The sequence below is a fragment of the Agrilus planipennis genome, unplaced genomic scaffold (genome assembly GCF_000699045.2).
Source record: "Agrilus planipennis isolate EAB-ADULT unplaced genomic scaffold, Apla_2.0 scaffold325, whole genome shotgun sequence".
NCBI lineage: Eukaryota > Metazoa > Arthropoda > Insecta > Coleoptera > Buprestidae > Agrilus > Agrilus planipennis.
The window spans coordinates 144,308-171,456 of NW_020439090.1; the positions used below are offsets into that span (position 1 = coordinate 144,308).

Sequence of the window (27,149 nt, forward strand, 5' to 3'; positions counted from 1 at the left end):
GATCATCTTTACATGAATGGTTTTTTCCAGGGTGGCGGGGAAAAAAACCATTAGTTCGAAACATAACAGTCAAGACATTGAAGACATTTTTGAATTAAAATTTTTTAGTTTCGTATCTAAATGGCAAAGTGATGATTTAATTTTTTTTTTTAAAGTTTGGTTTTATAAAACAACTAATAAACTTGAACTGTCCTAATGTGAAATGCAATATTTGACAATCTGACTAAAGTTTAATTGGCCATTAACTAAAATAGTGGTGTTCTTTGTATTTGAAAATGAATAATTTTGCAGTTTGGCTTCGACATTGGAAATTTTTTATTCCCAAAATTCCGATTTTTATAAAAAGAAAATCGAAGAAGATTTTCTCGAAAATGACGCATTTACGACCTTAAGTGATTCATTCCAAATTAATGATAATTTATTCTCTCGAAAAGAATACGAGCAATTTCTTGTCATGTTAGGCAAACGCTTTACGAAGATATCTACATAACAAACTGAATTTACAACGTAACTTATAAATATTATATGATAGACACTACTAGATATATATCAAAATTGGCGGATGTGAATCATGATTTCGAACTTATTAGTTCTCGTCAGCACGCCGAGGTTACTCCGTAAATAGTAGGTTAATCAATATCAAACTAGACAACATATTAACATCTGCTGATATTGCCACAAAATTTTGGGTGTTTCATTCCCACCAGCCACTAATGCTTGTGGGCGGGCAATCCTTCCGGACTACGCCGGAAGATAGGGCGGAAGGCCCTCTTCAGCCTCCCTTCAAGACTTGTTGGAATGGGAGAGTGGCGGTACGGGTGAGAAATAAACGGACGAAATGAAGACAGAAGAGAATGAAAGATTATCTGTGGAATATTACTGCCTCAGCATTTGCCTAGCTGATCCAAGGAAACCACAGAAAAACTTGGACCAAGGCAGTCGGACCCGGAATCGAACCGACGTCCTCCCGAATGCTAAACAGTGGTCTAAACTTTTAGGACATTCCACTCGGTGCTATAGTTATCAGTAACGCTTGATTTTATAGTAGAGTTAATTAACAGTAATTTTTCAGTCACAGTTCCCACCTGTGGCTGCTCTAGCAATGCAAAACAGGGGCAAGAACCGGTTTGGAATAGCCCTATTGCTTCCACTGAAAACTCTGGAACGCTATCACTACTACATGGAGAACTCGATCACAGGGTACAACAGTGATGCTTTTGCTGCTGTGACAAAATCACAGGTTGTGAAATCACAGCCCATCTTTCAATTATAAATATTAACTTGCTTTTTACGGAACACCTTCAGTTTGGTCTGTGATTTTTCGAAGCTACCTATGGCGTGCTAATGAGAACTAATATTTTCAAAATTGCGATCTACGTCCGGTAATTTCGATAAATTATTAGTCAAGAACTTAGTGTTCATTAATTGCCTTCCACTATCAAAATTTAACGTGACCATTTTATGGTAATTTCGTTTAACCGTTCTCAATAATAAGCAACATTCAAGGCATGGCACGTAAAATAGTTCAGAACCATCCAGCTTTTGCGCGTCATACGTTTCCTGAATACGTACACTTTGTATTAAGACCGTTATTTAGTGCTTATACCCGAATGATTTTACATAATCCATATTCTAAATATTCATAAGCTATTTACGGAACGAACTTTTCTCCATATACTAGCAGTTTTTTCGTGTTCTTCATTGCATATGTGCGCCTCTGGGTTTTAAATTAATTTTAAGCGAACCGAAACCATACAAATAACGTTATCCTCGAGCTGTATATACAAAACTAGATCCACGATGCTTTCCTATTTATAACTAAATTTAAATAATACGATCATCAGTCTCTATAGTACGGAAGTGGCGGTATTTGTCACGTAAACGCGATGACTTACGTAATTTTTACCCTGACGAAAGTAATTACAGGTAAATTAATTCTTCTACTTCAGATGAACTAATAATTTTTCTTCTAATTTAATATAATATTTCTTAACAATTTGACTAATATCACAATTAATACATCTACGCTCGAATTAACTCCAAATTCAATATGTTAAAATGAATTAATTTTTACCACTACAGATAACCTTAAATTAATAAGGTCAAATTGTTCTTGCTGCTACCTCTCATAGCTTAATGGTAAAACCCAGGTTCGATTCCCGGCAAGAGCGTAATAGTAGCAACAAAATTTCCTTATTAATTTGAGGTTATGTGTAGTAGTTAAAATAAATTCACTTTTAATATATTGAGATTAATTCTAAAAAAAATCTTCAAAATTGTTACTGGGACATTGAAAAAGTTTGAAGACCACTGGATTAAAATCAGCAACCGATGAAGATTTAATTCGTGATTAGTTTTAATAACAGCCATCATCACGATATCATTCGTATGAAAGGAAAATTTAACGTTTATGGCTTTATTTATGCGTATATGAATGTTCACGGTTAAAGTGATGTGTTTGAATGTATCCTCTTCGAATTTTCACGCAACAATTAACTATCACTAAATCACAAGATGAGATAAATTAGTGACAGGTAACATTTGAAAGGAAACGTCGACAACAATTTACGTTTTATATCCCTTTTGGATACATTCGAAACGTGGATATATTCTATTTTTCAGCCGAGAGCATTGTTCAAGAAGAAGAAGAACAACAACAACAACCTCAACATATTAGACACAAAACAAGTGCAATAAAGGATGAAGAAACTGCTTGACACTTACTCATTACACACGAATCATAACTTATCGTCTGGGACAAAACTGATGACAGTTACAAAGCTGTTCTACCATAGTTATTTTGCCGTAATTATACACTAGGTAATCAGCGATACTGACATTCTTAGAGAGCAATTTTGCCGGTATGAAATTGGAATAACGCGTACAGTAACTGAAACTTCTTGCATTAACTCAATTTATTAATCTTCGCTTCTAAATTGACGTACTGGGCACTAGAAAATTTCATTTTCTCGCAAACCACTAAACCGATTTTCATAATCGCTTTTCCTGTTTTTTTTTTCGTAAGGTTGGTGTGCTTGAGCTTTTTTTTTAAAAGAAAGCAACCAATCTCAACTATTTTCGGTAATAAAGCTATTTATTTATTTATTTACAATAAATCCCAACATTTCGTCCTTTTATCTGAGGCTTTTTCAGTGTTTACTAGGGTTGCCACCCGTACTTTATTATAAAGCATTGTACTCTATTTCGACTGTGCGTACGTTATACTTTACAAGACACATAAAGTACGCAAAAATAATTTATTTAAGGCCTTAAGTAAACATCGTAATTTTGTAAGCGGTTATTCGAAATTTAGAGTATTTTTATGTCAATAATATTGCACAGAAAAATGGCAAGCCATATTTACGGAACAACCTGATTTCCCAAATCTGTTCAAAGTAGTGTAGTCCGTTCCGGCTACTTCAGCATTTACAGAAAGAGTATTCTCTGTTATGAATGCAAAGTGGCGGGACGACAGGAATAAAGCTTCATTAAAACTAATTAAAAATGAACTTTTAGCTTACTTAAATCTTTGTTTGCCATGTTTAGAGGCTATTAATGTATTTAAGAGCGACAGCAATTTGTTACTGGCTGCTAGGTGTAACAAAAAATACGTTTTTAAAAACAAAAAATAAAATACTTTATTTTTATGCTGAGTACTTTTTTTTTAACCTTTTAGTCGAGAAATACTTTATGTAAAGCCTGAAAAGGTGGCAACCCTAGTGTTTACTATAAAGACAATATAAATTAAAGTTTTTAATGGTTATTGTACATATGATTGTTCGATTTTAAAGTGTTCTCTAGTTTACCTATTTTTTTTTAATACAGGGTGTAACAGAAATAAGTGCCGAGCTAGCAGGAGGTGATAGAGTATTATAAAACATGAACATTAAGTAAATGTTTGGATGTTCGAAACTTCACCATTTTCGAAAAAAACTTGAAAATACAAGTAAATTTTATTCCGGCCCTGCTAGAGAAATACGATCCGCAACGTTGTACTCAATCGGCCGGTCATTACCAGCATCAGCATAGTGTTTACTTCGTATGTTTTGTTAATGTATTATTTATTTGTTAAATTAAATGAAGTGTGATTCATTTTAACAGCCAACCTCTAGTACTCGTTGATACTTTAACGTTTAAACCTTGTGAAGCAATCGATATGCAGTCCAATAAACTAATTCAGCAATACAGTATCAATCGTCAGTGTAGGTCAGTATGTCACTGTAGAACAGTTGTTGTTACAATAATATGACATGATACCTATTTCGAGGTTTGAACCAAATCACCGCTATAGGGACGAAATTTTTGCTTTCAAAGAAGACAATCGCCAAAATAATATTCGTGAAATAGCAGGGAACATGGGCAAATCTTTAAAAGCGCAGTTGCAGCATCCTTATCATTTGTAACGAGTGCAAGCCTTCCTTGAAACTGATTTTCAGTTACGAGTAGTGTAGGTGGTCTCCAAAGAAAAGTGCTACATGGCCTTTTTTTTATAGGGTGTTGTTGACAGACAAACTTGCTTCACGCGGAACAGAATTTTGAATTTTTACGATTTGAGGGGCTGTTTTCGGTAACTGTGTGGTATAAAATTTTTGAATTCATATGTCTAGATGATGGCCCCCACCCCCGAAGAGATAAAGCTATTTAAATAATGTTTTTTATAACTTTCTCAATATTTTTATGTATTTTTCTTTAGTTTTACCTTTGAATATTGTTTAAGAATGACTATACAAATATTTACATGCCTAGAAATGTATAAAAATTGGCATATTTATTAACTTTGAACCCCCATAACTGTTTATAGGAGTGAGACTGCCACAAACTTTTTATGGTGAAGTGGTGGGGGAGACCTCCTTTCGATCATCTGGACATTTACCGGCAACACGCAACTTAACAATACCTCAATAACGGTGTGGAAATGTTTAGGTAACTTACATTATCTTTCTTTTGTGTTCTCACATTTACACAATGCTGCGTGTAATGTACTAATTTAATTTATTTAGTCTAAACATTATGTGTAGTACTAAATTTTCAGTTTGTCATAAACTTTCGATCTATCAAGGAGGACCTAGAGATAGTTTTAAATAAAATGGAAGCGGTACTGACAGATCAGTACTGCATGAAAATAAATAAAAGTAAAACTAAAATACTGATATGCAAGGTAAGAAAAAGTAGGAAAAGAGCGAATATAAAGATAGGAGACGAAAAATTAGAAGAAGTGGCTGATTTTAGATACCCAGGAAGTCAGATAAGTGAGGATGGAAGGAGTAGTAGGGATATAAAGCAGAGGATAGCGCTGGGTCGTGTCGCCTTTAATAAAAAGAAGTCACTTCTATGCTCGCAAACTGTTAATTTAGAAATTCCAAAAAGGTTGTTAAAGGTGTGTACGGGTGCGAAACATGGACAGTAGGAGCAGCGGAATAGAAAAGGTTAGAAGCGTTCGAAATGTGGTGTTATAGGCGGATGATGAGGATATCGTGGGTAGAAAAGGTTAGAAATGAAGAAGTATTGGAAAGAATAGGAGAACAGAGGACTCTATGGAAGTCAATAAAAAATAGGCGAGATAGGTTGGTAGGACACCTTCTCAGGCATGAAGGTCTAGTCAGAGATATATTAGAGGCAGAAACAGGAGTTAGGAGGGGTAGAGGTAGACCTAGATTAGATAACTGTTCGCAAATAGTTAAGGATGTGGCTTGTTCTAGTTTTAGATAAATGCGAAGTTTAGCTCAGGATAGGAAAGAGTGGAGGTACGTGTCCAACCAGTCTCAGGACTGATGACCTTATGATGAAACTTTCGATAATCGGCAATGTTTACATTTTTCATCGATGTGAGTGCAAAGTTTTTATTGCAGTACACTATTTGGAGACACCTATGTTACCAATTCACGCGCAGTACAGATTATAAATTAGTGTGATTTTTTTTTGGGCTTTAACCACGCTCTTGAACTCACCATGAAATTGTTTATTGCAGCTAATTTACATCCCCAGAGCTCGACACGCGTTTCTGTTACACCCTGTATAAGTACAAACATCCTTATTGGGTTATTTTTCAAAGATTAATGTTTCCATATTATTTTTCTACTTTTTCACCAACAACTGCATAAGAATATTTATTTTAGTATATCTCCTTTTAACTTTAAGTTCCAAGTCTTATCGTTTCATAAAACTTCCGCTTTGTGCACGTACGTACAGTTACCTTTAATTTCCGCCTCAATTAATGCCCCAATGGTAACCCGGAAAAGTGTACAAATTATGAAAACATTTGAACACTGTCGCTCAATTATTATACTCCTGTCTGAGTAATATGTTCGTGACATGTACCTCGTATTTTCCCATAGGCGGTCGGAATGAGCGGCCGGTGCGGCGAAGCGCACTCACCGGTTGTTGTCCTTATTACCGCATACTGTATCATTTGATAACCGACCGACGAGCGCGCGTAAAGTTCAACTTCAGAAATACGATAATGTCAAATTCTACAGTTTCAATTTGTTTGTAATTCAAAAAATGAAAAATACTCGACTTTGAAAACAAACTAACAGTTGTATATACTATATACAAATTCAAGTATAACACGACAAAGTACCTATAGTTATTTTATCGATATCTTCACTCCAATATAAAGCAAATAATAAACAATTTTAAAGTAAATCCAAAACTTTTAATAAATTCACATATTCTCAATGCCTCGCGTAAGTCTCACTCGATGATTTTACTCAAAACACCCCTGTAGTTTTAGTTGCATGGACAGCGTCACGATTCCTTTTTATATGTTTTTGAGTAAAAATGTGAATAGCATCTCAAACATGTGAGTGTCTCAATTTTGAGGATCCACGGTCCACCCGCTCCTTGAGTACCAACTCAGATTTTTATGAATAAATAAATAATTATATAACGAGTTTTCTAGTCCTACTACTACTTATTTATATCACACGATACTTATAATGCTTATGCACTATTCACTGCATTTATGTCACTCTGTATTCACTAATTCACATCGTCTATATTCTGTATTACTGATCAGCTGTCTATACAGATATACTAAAATCGAATTCTAGAACTCCTACTGTTAAGCAGGCAAATATGCGCCACTCAGGGTATGATTTATTACCCTCCGCGTCATTTGTACAACGATTACAGTCCCTATCTGCACACTCAAGAGCCGTCGGAAATCAATATTTTCCAATAGAATGACTGCTTTAATAAAAATGTAAGACGCACTCGACTTTACGCAAATCACTTGAATAATAAAATATCCACAGCGAGAAAGGGAAGCAAATTTCATCTATGTCATAAAACAGAACTGTGGATATACAGGAAAATCCACAGAATATCATGGAACGAACACTAAGAAACAAGGAAGGCATGAGAAAAATTAACAAGAGAAAAGAAACTTAAAACTTAAAAAACCTACAATTATACATTATACGCGAAGAAAGAAAAATTCAGAGTAAGAGACGTATAGGAAGAAGAAGAATATCATGCCTTCGCAAGGTAAAGGAATGGTATGGATGCATATCAAACGAGCAGTTCAGAAAAGTTGCCTCCAAAATCAAAGCCATAATGATTGCCAACCTCGGCCGAAGAGAGGACACGAAGATGAAGATTAATTTGGAATACTGACTTCCTAAACGTCAATTTTTTTAGTTTTCTTTAATGTAGTTATTCCTGTTTTTCTTGTTATTTAATACGATTAGAATATATACTTACAGAGTGTTTCTGAAATAAGTAGCAAGTATGCAGGAGATGATAGGGCAGTGCAGGAGATGATAAAATAAAAAATACTCAAGTAAATGTTTAGTAGTCCGAGAGTCCACCGTTTTCGAGAAAAACGTATTTGTAAGTACAGGCAAGGACAAGTTCGGCCCTGGTAGGATCACGCAGAAAAATGAGACATTGCAATGCCCTATTCAATAATAAATTAAGCGTGATTGGCGATGTTTATGTTTACAGCCAGTCTAGGATGGTTCTTTGCTCCATTAAAGTTGTAGGCTTGCATTACGTATATATGCAGGCAGTCGAAATCATTAGAAGTAGGTCAATGTATCAATGTCATAAGTCAGTGCAAAATAGTGCATACTATCAGCAATGAACAATGTGAATTAATCGTTAAATTAAGCGTCTAAAGATTATTATGTGTAGTAACGCAGTATAGTAAGCTGTTGATATATACTTTATTAGTTAACACCCTCCAAAGCTTGCTACTTATACCCTGCATAAGTACTAAGTAGGCATAAGGTATGTACACCTTTTATAGTACGAAAAAGTTTGCTACACATTTAAAATACCAAGAAAATTACTGAAGCAATCGTACGCGACGTACAATGTAGATTAACGTCATTATTATCACGTACAATCGCACGGACTAAAATAAACCCCGCTACCCTCGGGTCCGTTTATTATAACTGTCCCGTCTGACAAGCGTCGACCATCAATCATAATACAATTCGCCGATGGCCGCCTTTATTAGTTCGAGATAAAGATGCAAATTGCGTTACACTTACCCGATCTTGTTAATGAGCTTGCCGTGGACGTGGAGGTAGCTGGTTACGAACCTTTTGTTCACCTGTGGACAAAAATCGGCCGTTATACACTGCATCATACTATTTTCACTTCCTGTATTCCTCGTTCATTTTCTTCTTATATTATTATTATAATACATGTACGCATTACCATCACGCTTCACTATAATAGTACAACTATCAATAAAATCGACTATTATCCTCCGTACCAAGATTGTATATTAATGACAACATCTCTCAAATTCCAAATAACAACGGGTATAGTTAAATAAAGTAAAACAAAAATACTGCTATACAAGAGAGAAAATAAAAATTAGAAGAAGTGGCTGATTTTCGGTATCTAGGAAGTCAGATAAATCAGGACGGAAGGAGTAGTAGGAATATAAAACAGAGGACAGCGCAGGGTCGTGTCGCCTTCAATAAAAAAAAGTCACTTCTATGCTCGCGAACGGTTAATTTATTAATTCGAAAAAGATTGTTAAAGGTGTATGTTTGAAGCGCGGCACTGTACGGGTGCGAAACATGAACAGTAGACGCAACGGAAAAGAAAAGGTTAGAAGCGTTCGAAATGTTTTGTTACAAGCGAATGAAGAGGATACCGTGGATAGAGAAAGTGAGAAATGAAGAGGTGTTAGAAAGAATAGGAAAACAGAGGACTCTATGGAAGTCAATAAAAAATAGGCGAGATAGGTTGGTAGGACACCTTCTCAGGCATGAAGGTCTAATCAAAGACATATTAGAGGCAGAAACGAGAGTTAAAAGGGGTAGAGGTAGACATAGATTAGATTACTGTTCGCAAATAGTTAAGAATGTGGTATGTTCTAGTTTTAGGGAAATGCGAAGATTAGCTCAGGATAGGAAAGAGTGTAGCTGCGTGTCCAACCAGTCTTAGGACTGACGACTTTATGATGAAGAATCATAAGTTTTACGTACCTCCACACTACTTAACGAAGCCAGGTCTTCTTCTTCCGAGTCAAGTGGTTTCGGATCTTGTACAGCTGACGTTGTCCGATGAACACGACGTCCACCATCCGGTCTTATCCAAATCTCCTTCCTCAGGGAACTCGAATGACTTGAGCTCTCCGATTCTTTGTCCTTCATGTGCTGTCGTGCCCTCTCCAGTCTTTCTTCCCGCCTTTTCTTTTCCCCTTGCTCATACTGATTAAACACAAAACAATTAATGATGTTGTAAAATCGTCTACTACATGTATAGATAAATCATATCAACTAATATAAAAAAAGACTAAAGCGAGCCGTGCAAAAACATCCAAGGCAACAAACCTTCACCATCATTTGATTGCCAAATATCGTGCTGCTAAAATAATTGTATATAATACTAGCGAAATAATACTATAAATAATACAAAAGAATTCATTGTGATAACAGAGGGGTCTACATGTCATTTTAAGAAGTCGTTCCAATTTTTAACAATCCTGGTCATAATCAACCACTGTATTTATTATATTACAAAATATAAAAAATAGTTTGCTTCTACTAATTACATTCGCCCTTGTCTTGGTTTCCTCTGCTCCTTTTATCCACACTTCTTGCCGATAGAATACCATTGGAAGCAGAACAGTTTGGATTAGTCGTTTCCGGTTTTTGATGCTCAGTTGTCTATTGTGTTTTGTGACTGCATATAGAGATCCGATTCGTTTTTGAATTAGTGCCGCGAAGTTAAGATTCCTATCGATTGTTTACCTTATATGTTATTTGGTTCCTGATTTTAATTTGTTTATCGTTGTGTTTCAGGTAGCTTCTTGCTGGGATCTTATTGTGGAAGCATATGATTTTTTTCTTGCTTAGCTTTATTTTCCATTGCTTAGCATACCGTGATATTTGTTGTAAATTCCTTTCCATTTTGTTTCCTTGTTATCTGCGAATTGGAGAATGTGAGAGAGTATATGGTTATGTCCTTTTCGAACTTTGGGATGTCATTTATGTATATATTGAAGAGCAGCGGTGACAGCGGGAAACCTTGAGAGAGACCTTCTTTCGTTTCTTTTTACCTGACATCTTTTCTTTTATTTTCACTTTGAAGGTGCGGTCCGTCAGCCAAGACTTAATTAGCTAGAGGATCCATACCGGACAATTGTACTTATTGTATACATCTTACGTAATAAGCCATTTCGCCATACCCTGTCGTAGGCTACCATCGTTTTCTTTCTTGGTTCAAGGTTCTTCTTAATCGTGCTGACTAGCACTGGCGCTTGTTGAATGGCTGCTGTTTTTTTCTGAAATCCGAATTGATTTGTTAAATTGATTTCGTTCTCTGCATTAAATACCTCTAGCACTTCCTTTATGGTTTTCTCGAATATTTTTGCTAGCCCGTTTAGCAGACTTATTGGCCGTTGATTTTGGACTTGTCTAGGATCCTTTTCCCCTATCGATGTGGGGACTATTACCGCTTCTTTTGACATTTTTGAAATATAAGGTAATGATATATAGGCCTGGAAAAGATTGCATATTCTGTTTAATGGAATTCTGTCCATTCCTGAGCTCTGTCTTGGTTTGAGTCTTTTGACGTTCTNTTGTTAATTTATATACGTTTCTGTTTTAAGAAATTGCTAAACATTTTCGTCTAGTACTGTACATTTATAGTCGATCTTCTAAAACCGCCCATCGAGAGCTCTGCTCGTTCAAGCTTGTTCCAACTATTTCTGTCTTGCTCACACCTAGTGTGTATTCTTTCTATCTTCGCGCAGATTTCTTCAAGGTCACAATTCTTACAAGTTGAAATGGACAGTACCTATTATTCTATTACATCGATAACTTAAATTCGAACCAAAAAAGCCTTGGGTGTTTCATTCTCACCAACTACTAGTGAACGAGCAGTTTCTCCAGACTACACCCGAGAGTTGGGGAGTAGGCTCATTTTAACCTCCTTTTAGCCAGCTAAAGTACAATTTACGCAAAATGTATCTCATGATGTTTTAACACCTATCAATCACCCCTTCCCTTCCGCATACAACTTACATACTTTTAACGCACTATAAATTCATCCAATATTCTCATATCAATTTAACCATCAAATATAAATACAGCAATACTGATATCAACACGAAATTCAGCATAACTACTGCTTTCAATTCTTCTAAATAGTAATTAGTAATCATTTCTAAATTACGTGTATGCTTCGCATAATCATAAATGATTAATTAAGTGCCATAATTTCCTTTCGGTAATTAAAAATGATCTCTACTGGAAACTTCTCGCGAACCATTTTGCCCAACAACTTATTGATACGGGAAGCCGAGCTTTTATGTATGTATAAAACATTAGTAAATATGGTCTTGTACCTAACTTTTTCTAATTTCGTCTGATCACCACTACCAAAGATAGAAGTCATTAGCAAGCGGTATTTAGCTGGTGTACCGGCTACGAAATTTTTGCAAATCAATAAACAACCTCGGAAAATGGGCAATCCATGGTCTTTACAACATCATAAACGTTGTTGCATAGAAATGATTGTGAAGATGCGTTATTAATAATAACAAAGAAAGCAATTAAGAAGATGTCACTTTCTATACAAAATCCGTTTCGTTTATAATTCCAACTGGAAAATGTTTTTACGAGATGTGTACGTATTTCAACTTATACTACCATTACTTTAAAGGTAAAAGCACATACATAAGAATAGGATGGAAAAAAACAAATGCCATTTCACATGGAACTGATGGCGCGCGTTTGAACGCGCGGAATAGAATCTCGCTGAGTTATCAAAAAATAAATAGTTAGAAATCACGCAGTGACAATAATAACTAGAAAGTAGAAGTAAAGGAAATGGCACTAAAGAGCTGGAGACATGTGGCGGAACAAATAGAGGAACAACAAGAATAAGGAGATTTCAACTGGAACTGGAAAAGCAAAGAAGGGAAGGAAAAAAAGGAAAACCTAAAGATTTTTAGAATGGAATAGGAAAAGATGAAAAAAAAACTTTTGGGTGTTTCATTCCCACCAGTCAGTAATGCTGGTGGGAGAACAGTCCCTCCGGACTACGCCGGAAGGTAGGACGGAAGGCCCTCTTCAACCTGCTTTCAGGAATCGTGGGAATGGGTGGTGGTTCGGGTGAGAAAGTTGAGACGGACGAAATGAAGACAGAAGAGAATGAAAGATTATCTGTGGAATATTATTTTCCCAGCATATGCCTAAGTGATCCAAGGAAACCACAGAAAAACTTGGACCAAGGCAGGCGGACCCGGAATCGAACCGGCGTCCTCCCGAATGCTAAGCAATGGTCTAAACCTAAAGATGAAATGACTGTGGAAGACAAATGGTAAAAGAGGAAAGGAAAAAATATGGATAAGACGGTTAAAGTTGGATACAAGAAAATCATAATAGATAGGGAAGTATGGATACGGGACGAGGAATAGAAAGGATGGTAAGAGGTGAAAAAAGGGGGGGAATCGAGGAAAGAATAAAGATACAGTGAAAAGGAAGTGACAATAGAAATTATTACAATACGAATAACAACAATGGCAAAGACGAAGGCGGCAAACCAGCTTGATGGAATTCTAAGAGAAGTTTGGATATGCACGGCAAATATAGAAATATACATAATGCAATGTAGAAAATGTAAACTACGTTAGCAGTTTAAATAAAGCACATGTAATATATCTATGTTCTATTAACGCTTTGCCTTACCTGTATAAGTATCAGTATCTGAAAACAAATATTTGTACAACATTGATAAATCTTCCTTCGGATATGTCAGAGTTAAAAAGTCAACATTTTCGAATGTGAGCAAACTAGTTATAATCCCCATGATTAATTGCAACAAATATCGTTTACCCTTTTTAGTTTTTTTATTCGTCATTCCGCTTGCTCTCATAAATCTGATTAGGCTTATAATAAATCTCCACAAGAGTGGCACGCATATCAAAAAAATGGTTTCACACAAATAGCTTGCAGACTGCGAGGATTGTTTTTTTTTTAGCAAACGGAAACTAGTTTAAATTACATAAATACGAGACTGATAACACAAGCATACAAACACGCTTCTAGCTACCAACTCTAATTAATTTAGGAAACCTGTTATACTAAACTTATGCCCGTACGCTAATGAACCACCGCTAGTCCAATTAATTTCTGAATGTTAAATTGCTTTCGTATCTTACATAAACGTTGATAAATAATTAAAAATATGTGTTCAAATACTGATAATAATTCGAACTAATTACGTCATATATTTGGAAGCATTTAGAGCTAGAAAAAATGATTTAGCAACTTTAGAACTTAGAATTCCTCATTAAAACTATATTTAATTACGAACATTAATATACTCGGTAGTCCATTACGAGCGCTTTGCTCTCTATCAGTCTTGCCATTGAATTGGAAGAAAATGTTTCCAATAAAAAATGTCCCTGGTCAAATGGTTCGTCTACGGAAAATAATTTCAGAGTCCGCTAGAGTCCCGGCGGCGTTTGATGTGCTCAGCTGTTGTTTTCTTACCTGTGCTCTCCATGTGGCTGGGCATCATTGCCTCTATTAGCTGCTTTATTTTATATCGAACACCCAGTATATTATAACATTTTTGAATTCAGCATCGATTTTAATGTCCAGTTTGTTAAGCATAGTGTTTGTCTACGCGGTATCTTTTTGGAATTATTTAGTAATTTCTAAAAAAAATTTAATATCTCATTAATTATACTCGATAAAACGATGCGGCTGTCTCTGTTGAAAAGATAATGAAATGCACCTGGCTTTACATCTAAAAATTTCTTTCCAAGCACATTAACATCAATAACTCATTTTTTTCGAAAGGGAAGCTATGTTCATTTGGACATCGTCGGATACAAAATAAAATTCTCTTTCGATTTTATTAAGGCATATTAGGGTCTAAGCTTGACGGTTTTCAAACTAATTGCGATTTGTTAATTATTCTGTAATTTGCAGAGAAAACGGATAAATCGTAGGCAGCATATAGCCGAAAATGTTTATTCGAATTATTGATAAAATTACTTAAACTCACCACAACACAAACAATTAATGTCATAAAAAATTGCCGAGACTTCACGAGCTGAATTTTCTCAAGATGGTTTATTGCTGAAGTGAATAAAACTTGGAAAAAAACAATACTGGCAACAAACTTTATTCACAATAAATTATTAAATATGTACCGTTGTTGTTCTTGTTCATTTTCATTTAATAATTCATTGTAAATAAAGATTGTTCATATTGTATTGTTTATATCGAAGTTTTATTCACCATTTTGAGAAAATTCAGCTCGTGAAGTCACGGAAAATTTTTATTACATTAATTGCTTGTGTTATGTTGAGTTTAAATAATTTTATCAATAATTCAAATAAACATGACAGAATGTATTTTCAGCTATAGATCCATGCCGCCTAGGATCTATCCGTTTTCTCTACACATTACAGAATAATTATTTTGAAAACCGTATACACTAATACGCCTTAATAAAATCGAAAGAGGATTTAATTTTGCATCCGTCAAAATGAACATGGTTTCCCATTTGAAAATGTTTGAAACATTTAAAATTTGAACATTACTAGTGTAACGATATAAGGTGCTTTGAAAGAAATTTTTAGATGGAAAGCCAAGTGCGTTTCATGCTCTTTTCAACAACGACAGCCGCATCTTTTTATCAAGTATAATTGCTGAGATATTAAAATTTTTGTACTACAAACGTCAAATTTTCCAAAAATTACTAAATAACTCCAAAAAGATACCGCGCAGGCAAAAACTATACTTAACAAACTGGACACTAAAATCGATGTTGAATTCAAAAATGTAATAATATACAAGATGTTACATTAAAAATAAGGCAGCAGATGTATATCCGGAAGTCCGCCATCTCTGAAATTATTTTCCGCAGATTGGTTCCTTTGACCAGGAACATTTTTTATTGGAAACATATTCTTCTAATTTCAATGGCAAGACCGCTAGAGAGCAAGGCGCTTAATGGACTACCCTGTATGCATTGAAAGACTTTTCGAACAAGAATAAAAAAAAACTTAATTAGTTTTGCTACTTTCTAAAGAAAAGATTGTTGTGATATCTACATCAATTTTCACATTAATAAGATTGGCATTTTTTCTATGTTAATTACACACTAAGAAAAGCCAATCTGGAATAACTAAAAATAAGTACAGTTCTTGTAAAATAAAAACCATATTTGTTTACCACCCTTCTGTGCAATTTTATTTTTACATAACACCCCTTCTGTATATATGTACGTATATATAACTAATTATGAAAAGATGTACATATCTTCATATTCGTATACATATGTGCATACAATGCAATGGCAACGTATTATGTGGAATTTTTCAAACTTCTTAATCTAACATATAGACCCCCTCTTTTATAAACACACTACTAATGAAAGGAATATCTTTAAATGGCATACGATCAGGCTATAATATATTACAGCTTGCTTTATACAATAATAACGGTCGCCGTGGCCATTTTCCTAGCCAACGATATTGATGAATTTCTAAATACATAAAACACTTTTCATTCATCATTTCTCTTGATAGCAACGGCAAAACCGGCAAGCAGAGCCTATTTATGGTCAGACTAATAAGACGAATGCACTGTTGTTATACGTAACATTATATTATAAGCATTCAGGGCCGTAGCCAGTTTGTGTAAGATACAATTTCTAAATCCTTCTTAAGTTCAGGCTAGGCCTACGACAGGCTCAAAATTTTCCAGAACAAACTCAGGTTTCCCTGACGTACCCCTGGCTACGTCCTGTAAGTAAGTAATTAACCTGCCTCAAGTTTCCAAAGGAAATATAAAAGAAATACGCAATTTTCTTAAGTTGAATGATCCATTAGCCGTTTTGTAAAATACAATTAAAACCGAAGGATACAAAAAAAAAGACAACATGTTCAAAACTGTAATTTTATAGCTCACATTTAAGTATAATTAATTCAAACCAAAACGATGTTTTCCAAGTTTAAAAGGTAAAAATTATGAGCATTTTCACTGATTATATATAAAAGAAATTATGAGTGCTGTCAGCACAGGGCAAAGTAGTATTACGCAGTTAGTAGCAGCAATTTCTTATGCTGAAGTGTACGATGTGTTGCATACCTATTTAAATTTTAATCATTGATTACTATACTCTATTAAAAAAACATAATGGTCGACATCAGTGACAATGCGACAACAATTGAAAAAGAATGATGGCCGACAACTGCAACAATTAGAAAAGAATGATGGTCAACGCTACGTCATAGTGGAGCAACAAAAATGGCCGGAGGCAGGGGGAAGAACAAGTTATTATTAATAAAAAAATATATGTTTTATTAATTAGCAGGCGACCGCGACATTTCTTTGTAATTTCAGTTTACTTTATTTTACTTTACTAGATAGCGTTTAAAAGCCTTCTTACAATCCACAAATTTANAACATAAAATTTAAATTTAAAATTATAATTTAATCTTTCTCGTCCTATCACGCTACAATTTATTTTACAAAGTATTTTTCGAAGAACAGTGCATTACGCCTCTCTCTATTACTTAAGAACCATAGATAAGCATGAGTGTAATCGGTGTGGATTAAATGTTAAGTGGCAAGTCTTAAGCCACGCAATGCAACGCAATACAACGCAACACAAACGCAACACAAACGCAACGGCTGAAATTCGGCCGCGGCGGATTTCTTTGCATTAAACTACTAAGAATTCTGCACAATTACGTCGCATGTACCCCTAACTGTAAAGTGTGACCCAAGATGTGCATAAAATAAATCATACATACGCATATCTGATTGTGGTACTGAATGTGGCAGCGCGGCGTGGAACAAGAGAAACAAGAAACGGTTATTAGTCATCGAGATTTACAGACGTTTATGTCGTTCTTTAGCATAAGTAATAATTACACATTCGTATTGAAACTGACCAAGACATAAATATGTATTTATACGGAATGTGTTTGTGAAGCCCAACGATTATGGGCACCTAAACACTCTTAGTAAAAATTTGAATGACCAACACACAGGCCAACATTATATATATATATAATGTTCAGCTCAATACCTTTGTATTATATGCCCTTATCTTTACTTTTTGTTGTATTTTTAGTCAAAGTTACCAACCGTCTCAATTTCGGACCCTTACATCCCATTCAGTCATCAATCAATTTTGACTAGTTTTCTGAATAAAGTAGACAAGCTGTTGACAGCACCAATCAAAAATTACCAATTGAACTACCAAACATTCTTTAAACTCTTTAGTTTGATTTATTTCGTTAAAATTAATCGAAACTACTGTTAGTCCAAATCCTAATGCTGTATTATCAAAAATGCGATTACAAAAACGTTTGCTTATTCTGAGAATACAAATGGTTCAAAGAACATTATTTTATTATCTTTACGAATAATATTGTTAAAACGGATTGAAAACACATTATATTCTCTTTAATAATTTATACATTTAATATGGAAAAGACAAAAATGCCTTTAAAAGAAACTGCCATGATCCCTATGTGGAATGACCAGAAGGTGGTTAAGTACCACCTTGCGGTAGAGTAAACTAAACGTTAAAGTGATTACTATGTAATAAATTGCAATTCCTTAGGATGATGAGAACATAGTTAAAATCAGGGACGTGATTATTTATCCTACTGGATTGAAAATGGTGCAATTATAGTAGGCAACCAGCTGTACCCAAGGTAGGCAGAATGCACCGAGTACATAACAATATTATGTTGGTATAAGCGGATGAAATTGATACTTGATAAAAAAAAGGTATAAAATAGAGGTAGTTAGTAAAGAGACATTGCGAAAAATTACTATTATAATCACATCTCTGATTCATTACATGCTAGAGTAAGGCCTGTATTTGATTAAAATTACGAAAAAGTCATTATTTTTGGAAAAATTATAACGAATGTAACTTTCCCATTGTTGGTTTCTCTTAAATAATCTTTAAATTCAAATTTGTAAACGAATTCTCTCACGGGAATGTTCATGTTAAAGAGAAGTTAGCATTTTAGTACGTTAAATATAAATAAAATATTTTATACCTCCTTTGAGTACAGATTTGCATAAATAAAGAAAAAATTAATTAGTAAATATTACATATTGTAAGTACATACATAAAATTAAAAGTTACGATATACATATTAATTTTAAGTGGAAATTATTAGATGGTTTTTTATTGTAGAAACGTAGCAATCCGTAAAACGTGCATAAAATATTTATAATAAACAATCAGTAGCTTTTAAAATCGAAAACAATTAAATATGTACTTAAAGTCTACCAAAATTTGTAAAACAGCTCCTTGGTATGACGTTTAAAGCTGAAGTACACATTTTACCCACGTGAAAGTGAAATACTAATAATAGTTTTATAAGCACTTACATAATATATTTAAAGCAAAATGTAGCTATTTTAAAATTTATTTCCCAACTTACGTATGTTACTTTCAACTGTTTCATTAGGACATATTCACAANGAAATTGATGCAAAACCCTTATATCTAACCCCATATTCTATAACACAATATCACAACGCAAAAAAATGTTTATAAAATTTTTTTTTATTTATTCCTACCTTTTTTCGATTTTCATCCAAAAGGGATATGAGCGTCTCCCGAGCTGACTGAACGGGATTGGAGGACATAAGGCTCCTCATGTAAAAGTAAACGGCATCTAATTTTCGCCTCTGAAATATAAAACAAGCAGTTTTAAAAGTGGTAGGATGCAATTATATGCACTTTAAAATAACTAAATTAAATGATAAATCAATTACAATTACAATTACAAATTGATGATTCATAAACGCAAATAAACGAAACATTACGACCAAGAATCCTCAGCCAGAAAAACGGAATTATTAATTACAAAATACTTTGAGATCTGATAAACCTGTTCCACATTAAAAAAGCAAATCAAGTAAAGGCAAATGAGATCAACTATAAAATATATACTTTAAGTGTTAACTATCTATCTATTTAAAAGTGCTAAGAAAATTAAAGCATCTGTTTAAAAAACAAGGGATTAGTACTTACAGCACAAAAAGCCAGTACAGCTAATTGATTATAGGGTCTACCATTTTTAGGATTAAGCTCGCATGCTTTAATGTACCACCTGAAACAAAAATTATAATTTAATCTTTCTCGTCCTATCACGCTACAATTTATTTTACAAAGTATTTTTCGAAGAACAGTGCATTACGCCTCTCTCTATTACTTAAGAACCATAGATAAGCATGAGTGTAATCGGTGTGGATTAAATGTTAAGTGGCAAGTCTTAAGCCACGCAATGCAACGCAATACAACGCAACACAAACGCAACACAAACGCAACGGCTGAAATTCGGCCGCGGCGGATTTCTTTGCATTAAACTACTAAGAATTCTGCACAATTACGTCGCATGTACCCCTAACTGTAAAGTGTGACCCAAGATGTGCATAAAATAAATCATACATACGCATATCTGATTGTGGTACTGAATGTGGCAGCGCGGCGTGGAACAAGAGAAACAAGAAACGGTTATTAGTCATCGAGATTTACAGACGTTTATGTCGTTCTTTAGCATAAGTAATAATTACACATTCGTATTGAAACTGACCAAGACATAAATATGTATTTATACGGAATGTGTTTGTGAAGCCCAACGATTATGGGCACCTAAACACTCTTAGTAAAAATTTGAATGACCAACACACAGGCCAACATTATATATATATATAATGNTAAAATATTAATTGAAGTACTTACTGTCTGCACTTTCCGTAATTAGACGTTTCATTGACTTCCTCCTTGTACCTTCCAAGATCCCCCAGAAAGAGAAACAATTTCTGAGCAGAAATGAGGGCTAGTCCTGCATACTTAGATCCTTTAGGGGTCGTATTGTTATTGTTACCTAAATGATCACTCAATTTGAAATTGTGCGTCTGTTCTAGGAGTTCAAGCAATGATTCAAAATAGTTTGTTCCTTCTTCGATAATCCACAATAAAAAACCTTTATACTGTTCCTTATTCTGTGCATCATTTGCAATTGCTTTTCGCATAGTTTCGATTATGTTGTGATAGAGAATCTTCCATAAATGTTGTTCTACATTTTCAGACTGGCAAAACTTTATGTCTTTACACAAGAGATATTTCAAGCTTTCCATTAGGAACCGGCGTAATTTAATTACATTGCCCCAATGGACCAAGATCATACCCGAATTATTTATGTATTGAAGTTCCAAGTCGGCCTGTTTAACCTCCTTCAACAGGCCAGGAAAACGGCACGACTTCCAATTATCCGAATTTTCATTATACCATACAGGTCTCTGATTGCCTAATTGATCCGTGTACTGATTCAATTCTGGTGGAGGTTCAGTATTGTCTGTGAATCCTGGCACACTAACTCTGCAACTACTCGAATTTATAATGATAGGTTTATTTGGATTTTTTGGGTCGAACAGGCACTTTTGTTGTTGTGTGCCTGGGCTTACAGGTTTCCGTTGCATTTCGGGGTAATGAGGTCTTTCTGTAGCTATTCCGGAAACCGTTTCAGCTTCCTTCTGTGGTAAAACAAGTAATCCACCTTTCTTTGAACCCATTTCTGGTTCCTTTAACACTTCTTTTTCAGAATTGCGCCGAATATAGTTTCCTCCCCCTCCTGAATCTTTACGCGTTGCGTACTCTTTCTCTGATTCCCTTGTTGGTCTCTCGTCCCTTTCCGAATCCCTTCTAATTCTGTCATCCCTGTCAGAATTAATTCGTACTCTATTGTCCCTCTCTGATTCTCTTCGAATTTTATCGTCTCGATCCGAATCTCTCCGAATTCTTTCATCTTTTTCCGAGTCTCTTCTTATCCTATCATCTTTTTCAGATGCTGCCCGACATCGAATTATCTCTTCTCGCCAGTTTTGGGGTTCATTCTCGTTTATGTTTCGTTCAAAGCTAGGTTCCCTACTCGTCCTTCGAGACCTATAACCTCTACGATCGTAGCTACTGTCTCGAGAATTACGGCGACGCCGCCCGCGACCTTCCGGGACCTTAAAAGGTTGATCCCTTGACGAGGAATTACGAGACTGATCGTAACCATGCTCTAAATAATGGGTATGTTGGTAGTCCGAGTTTTTATCATTTTGTCTACTTTTACTCCTACAGAAATATATTTTATATCAGAAATAAATATATTTTAAGAAAAAAACTCTTACCTGTTTTTTCGCTTTTTTGTTTTCCTGAAAGTAAATAAAATTGACCAATTAGTATTAAAAAAAACAACAACAAATTACGAACTTACTTTTTGGACTGTTTTCTTGTATTCTGTGGATTACTAATTGCCGTACTATTTTCTATTAAACTAGTAACAGATGAACTTCTTGTCAACGCATCACTGAGGGCTTCTAGTTCAACTTCCTCGCTCCAATCCTAATACACACCACAAATTAGTAATAACAAATGAAACAGCAATTTTAATTATGAAGGAAATAAAAACTGACGAAGCTGCTTGTAATTGCCGTCTTATAATAAAAGTCGAAATGAAAAGTAATACACTGAGCAATACTATAAAATAAAAATTATAACTGCCTCCAAATAACTTAAGAGTACGCATACTTATTTGGGTACTGTCCTAGTATACCTGACCAAAATGACAAAAATGACTTTCTACTTACCAAGACTTTGTTCACAGTTACAGCTGTTTCTTTTGGTATTCCAATTTGTTTTTCAGGTGGTGTAGGCGGCGACACGGGAGATAACTGCTGTTTCAAACTGTCTCTGAAACCCCTGATCATCATATCCCTAGATTTATTATTGCCTTCATTAACAGTGTCGGATGCGGCTTGGAAATCGCCGGCTTCTTGGCTTTTATCACAGATTTCTTGTCTCTCTGCACCAGCTATTGCACCGTTGTTATTGTTATGGGAAAGAGACAGGGGAGTCGAAGGGCGACTGCTATGATGTGACATATTCTCGTTACCGTAAGTCGCAGGAACAACAGACGGGGGAGTAGAAGGACGAGAATTAAAAGGACTTGTTAAATAGTAAGGATCTCCTGTATTGCACCTAAAAAACAAATGTTACAATTTCATTAATATATGCTGGCTGTGAAAACCACATGATAAGATAATACCAAAAAGTAGTCATGCAAAATCAAAAAAAGAAGTAAAAAATATTTCAGCTATAGATAAAAATAGTAACCTAACAACACATTATACAATAATATATGTGCTAGTATATAAACAACAAATGAAAAAATATTTGCAGCGTAAGAGTGTAGATTAAAAAAAGTGGTCTAACATTAATAAACTACAGATAAAATAACACAAAAAAGTAAATAAGCGGAAACCAAAAAAAGTATTTGAAATATAGATAATAAAGTTAAGAAGATATAAGCAACATAAAGAAAGGCCAACATTTTGTTGATGTTTTACAATATCATCAATGAAAAATGGAATGATAATTGTAGTATTTTATGTAACATTCAATTTAAAATGTTAATTTTTATCGAAATGGACACACTAATAATAGTTTGAGAAATCAAAAAAGAAAGTCAAACTTCCAGAAAAGCTAGATAATCAAAATTGTATCTTAGAAACTCACCTAGGTACAAAAATAAAAGCTTTACAAAAAGTAAATATGGGATGTATTTGATTGAATGCCTAATTAGTATGAATAAAAAGCGATTAAATAAAACCAATATTAAAGAAATAATGTCTAAGTGACAATAAGGTGAACATACTTCAACACAAAGTAGTTTATAATAATGAATATAGAAATAACATATATATACTATTAAACTCCTTGAAAGTAATAACAGTAAGTACTTCATTCCTAACATTGAAATATGAAATTTCAAAAATTGTATACCTCAACAAACAATAAATAATTTTGTAGACTTACTTATTATAGTAATTTGTATGAGAATGGTCATATTCATGTTGCAATCGGCCTCGACCCCTTGGAATTCCATGTGGTAGCGTGTAGTAGCACTGCGGAGAATTTGAGAACTGATATTGATTATGTACATTTTGTTGTTGCAGAGATAAATGTGCATGGCTAGGCAACGAATAATTTCTATCAGACATACAAGCAGTTTGGGATATGTTTGGCCTATGGGAACCTTGAAATGTGAGACTATTACCATCCCATGTCCCTTCAGATTGTGTACCAATGTAAGAACCCAAAAGTTTATTTTCTTCCAAAAATTTTTTCTGAAGTCGTGGTGGTAAGGAATCTAATTTTGCCAAATCTAAGCTTACACCACTTGGCCTTCGACCACTGGGAGGTTTGGCACGAACTTTCTCGTTTGATTGGTAACCCTTATAAGTGGGATCCACACTTCGTGAGTCACGTGCACCACGATCCCAATTACGTGATGTTATATTCCGAGGTTCAGAACCTCTTCTGAAGTCTCTATTATCCCGACGATACTCGAAATCCTTTTTTGATGGTGATGAAGCTCGCCAATTTCGATCTTGTGTGTCTGAAGATATACTTAATCTTCTTCTGTTAGAAAATCGTTTTGGTCTTGAACCCTCAATAATTCCATTTGAATATGTTAAATTGCTACCAACACTGCCACTCAATTCTTTATTCTCTGCACTACATTGGTCTACATTAGAGTACGCCAAATTTTCTGTAGATTTATTAACACTTCCTTCCCGAGCTTGGACTAATGGTTTAGGAACATAAAAGCTTTGATCAGGTTTCTTTGATTTACGCTTGTTAGTTGAGTTATCATTTATATCCATATCGCCTAGCTTTTCGGACACCACATCCAAATTGTGATCCCTAGGTGAGTTATTTTCACTTTTTAATTTAGAGCGATTAACTGAAGATTTTACAGCGTTATTTCTAGCATTGATAATGACATTAGTGTCCGATTCAGATTCTTCTAAAATTTGACCAGTCCTACGTAAAGGGCCACTTCCTGGTCTATATATCTGCTGAACGGGCTTTCCACGTTTCATTCTTTTGCAATTTTTATCTAGAAAATGGTTATTTTTTAATAAAATAGGTTAATTATTTTTTACAGGTTATGTAATGAAAACATATGACACAACTTTACGTTAATGGTAAATTTATAGCAAACAAAAACTGAAAAAATAACTCTAAACAAATTCACTCCAAGCAAACAATGAAAGGGTACTTACCCTTTATAAACTAGAATTACGATTCTGCATCGAAAACTTTTATCAAATATTTTTGTTTGTTCACCATCAACGGACGGGTTTAGTTCCAAAAACATCAAAACAATACGTGACAGAATGCCAAAAAGCAGGAGCTGACAATTGTAGCAATAAAAATTCTTAGCTAAAAATATTATAACGCTAACATTTACTTCTACAAAAGCACCCACAGTATTAAAAAATTGTACAGTATTAGACATTCCTTGTATCTTTGTATTAGTCCATCATTTTTACTTTATAGATAACTACTATTATCCACACCTGTTGTAACAGAATAATGGATATGTGGTAGGAGAAATCATTGTTACATTTAGTAAATACCAGTCCAACAATGTTTTTAATTATCAATGATTACTTAGTAGAAATTTTTGAATCTTATAGTCTTTTTTTCAAAATTAATAGGCAATAATTTTTCATTCCCCAACATCTAATTAGCACTATTTTAATATGTTTGTTGGTAACAAATAAATCTTCTGTCATTGGCAGCACTGACTGTCGACAAATTTCAAAATTCAAATTCAAAGTACAAATAATTACAAAATTAAACTCATAATGTAAAAAATTCTCTAAAAATTTTCCAACAAATTCTATAAAATGACTATACAGCAACTAATTAAACTATTGAAAATATGTAAACACTGAAAATATCAGATAATGGATGAGTGGGACTTAGAGCCAAAAAGGAAACTTCAAGCAGGACCCACAGCTTCTAGACTCCCAGCTCAAACACAAAATTTTTCCGTGACAAGTACGTTTGTTAGAAATAAAGACCCTAATGATATACAGGGTCAGTTACGAAACCTACAAGCTACAGAAGACTTGGAACTTACTGGTCAAATCAAAGTGCTTTCTTCTATGTACGCAAATTTTACTATAATCATTTAAAGTGTGTACATGTAGTTTAAAAGTCAAAATAATGCTTTATAGGTTATTGTAGAATACACCACAGCTAACTCCGTAAATATTTTGGTAAAAAGTAATTTCGAATATGAAATATTTATTTTTAAAATTAGGATATAAGGGATTTCTCTTAAAAATTAAAATTTTCCTTTTAATTTAATCAAACAAATTCTTTTCGAACTATAAAATTTATTTCAATAATAAGCTAATGAAAACAATATAAGACGAAATACATTATAAAAGTATCTCATAGCATTCCATCCCTTTTACATATTAATATAAAATTGCAATCAAAATTACTATACATCTTAATTTTCCTGTTGCCTTTACTAGAACAACCACAAAGGAGGCTTATTGTGTGAAATATACTGAAGAGTATGACTACTTGTGTGCCGGTTTTACCGATGGCAAAATACGTGTATTTTCAACAGCAAATTCCAAATGCACTGCAACGCTTACTGATGAAGAAACTAACGAAAATTCAGCACCAGTCACTTGCATGAAGCATAGGCCTGTCAATAAAAATTACCCTATTATTAACTGCATTACTGCCACATGTAAGTTCAAATAAAAATTATGCACTTAATATTAATTTAAAAGAATGGAAATTGATGCAAAACCCTTATATCTAACCCCATATTCTATAACACACTTTGTTTTTAGATTTTTTTTTAATTTCATTTAAGTATTTCTTTAATGTAGTGGATTTAGGGTGGAATTTTTGTCCGTTTTCACGCACCCTAGCATACAAGTTATTGTTAGGAAGCTCTTAATAATTAATTTAAATAGATACCACTTCTCATGTTGAGGGTTGTTTGGATAAAAATTTGGAAAACAGGAATTAAAATTATTTCGAGTACCTACCTTAGTTTTTTAACGTTAATTGTTAGATTGTTAGATTGCAACGGGTCTTTATCATGTTAATCTTGATTAAAAATGTTTTGTTTGCAATCAACACGAAAAGTTACTTATCTTTAGATGCAAATGGACTAGTGAAATGTTGGAATTATAGTTTCAATCAATGTACGTACACAATACGAGAAAAAAGGCAAACTTACAATATAACATACCATCCACGACTGCCAAAATTTATTACTTGTGGGGATAATGGAAAAATGTACTACTATGATGAAGAATCAAAGGTGCAAGAAAGAATATTAAGTGGAAGGTATTTTTTACCCAGTATAGCGATATGAAGTAATGATATATTGAAAATTTAAAAAGAATTCAAAAATATAAAATACTTTTCAGGACTTATATAGTTAAAAAAAAAGACGAAATATTTTGATATTGATTCCTTTTTCCGAAAATTACACAATTACTACTTCAGGTAATATTCATCTGACTTTTATTAATGCTAATTAATTCCGTGTTAAAGCGACAACAATTCCGTTTTGGATGGGCACTCTTCAAGAGTATTCGCTGCTTGTTTTAATCCCCAATCAAATTATGAATTAATCACTGGAGGTTGGGATGATGTTGTACTTTTTTGGGACCTTCGTCAACCATTCGCTTTGCGTCATTTATCAGGTCTACATATGGGGGGTGAAGGGCTAGATATTGATTCTGCTGGAAAAACTGTGAGTACTTACCATGTATGACACTGTACACTGCATAGACATATAT

The 27,149-nt window shown here is 34.1% G+C and overlaps 2 protein-coding genes across 2 annotated transcripts in view; one reads left to right on the forward strand and one right to left on the reverse strand.

Annotated features, from left to right (window-relative positions):
• The window catches only part of LOC108742138, a 132,563-nt gene extending 107,866 nt beyond the window's left edge, over nucleotides 1-24,697 (reverse strand). The window contains exons 1-10 of the mRNA XM_025977413.1: nucleotides 24,588-24,697; nucleotides 23,335-24,421; nucleotides 22,107-22,497; nucleotides 21,734-21,861; nucleotides 21,648-21,671; nucleotides 20,212-21,591; nucleotides 19,501-19,579; nucleotides 19,044-19,154; nucleotides 9,450-9,674; nucleotides 8,499-8,560 (exon numbers count right to left, since the gene is read on the reverse strand). Of these exons, the coding sequence (XP_025833198.1) occupies nucleotides 8,499-8,560; nucleotides 9,450-9,674; nucleotides 19,044-19,154; nucleotides 19,501-19,579; nucleotides 20,212-21,591; nucleotides 21,648-21,671; nucleotides 21,734-21,861; nucleotides 22,107-22,497; nucleotides 23,335-24,404 (3,470 nt within the window). The 5' untranslated portion in view covers nucleotides 24,405-24,421; nucleotides 24,588-24,697. The remainder of the gene's footprint in view (nucleotides 1-8,498; nucleotides 8,561-9,449; nucleotides 9,675-19,043; nucleotides 19,155-19,500; nucleotides 19,580-20,211; nucleotides 21,592-21,647; nucleotides 21,672-21,733; nucleotides 21,862-22,106; nucleotides 22,498-23,334; nucleotides 24,422-24,587) is intronic.
• A 438-nt stretch (nucleotides 24,698-25,135) lies between these two features.
• The window catches only part of LOC108742139, a 5,710-nt gene continuing 3,696 nt past the window's right edge, over nucleotides 25,136-27,149 (forward strand). Inside the window, exons 1-4 of the mRNA XM_025977411.1 lie at nucleotides 25,136-25,480; nucleotides 25,857-26,080; nucleotides 26,502-26,691; nucleotides 26,902-27,103. Coding sequence (XP_025833196.1) covers nucleotides 25,278-25,480; nucleotides 25,857-26,080; nucleotides 26,502-26,691; nucleotides 26,902-27,103 — 819 coding nt within the window. The 5' untranslated portion in view covers nucleotides 25,136-25,277. The remainder of the gene's footprint in view (nucleotides 25,481-25,856; nucleotides 26,081-26,501; nucleotides 26,692-26,901; nucleotides 27,104-27,149) is intronic.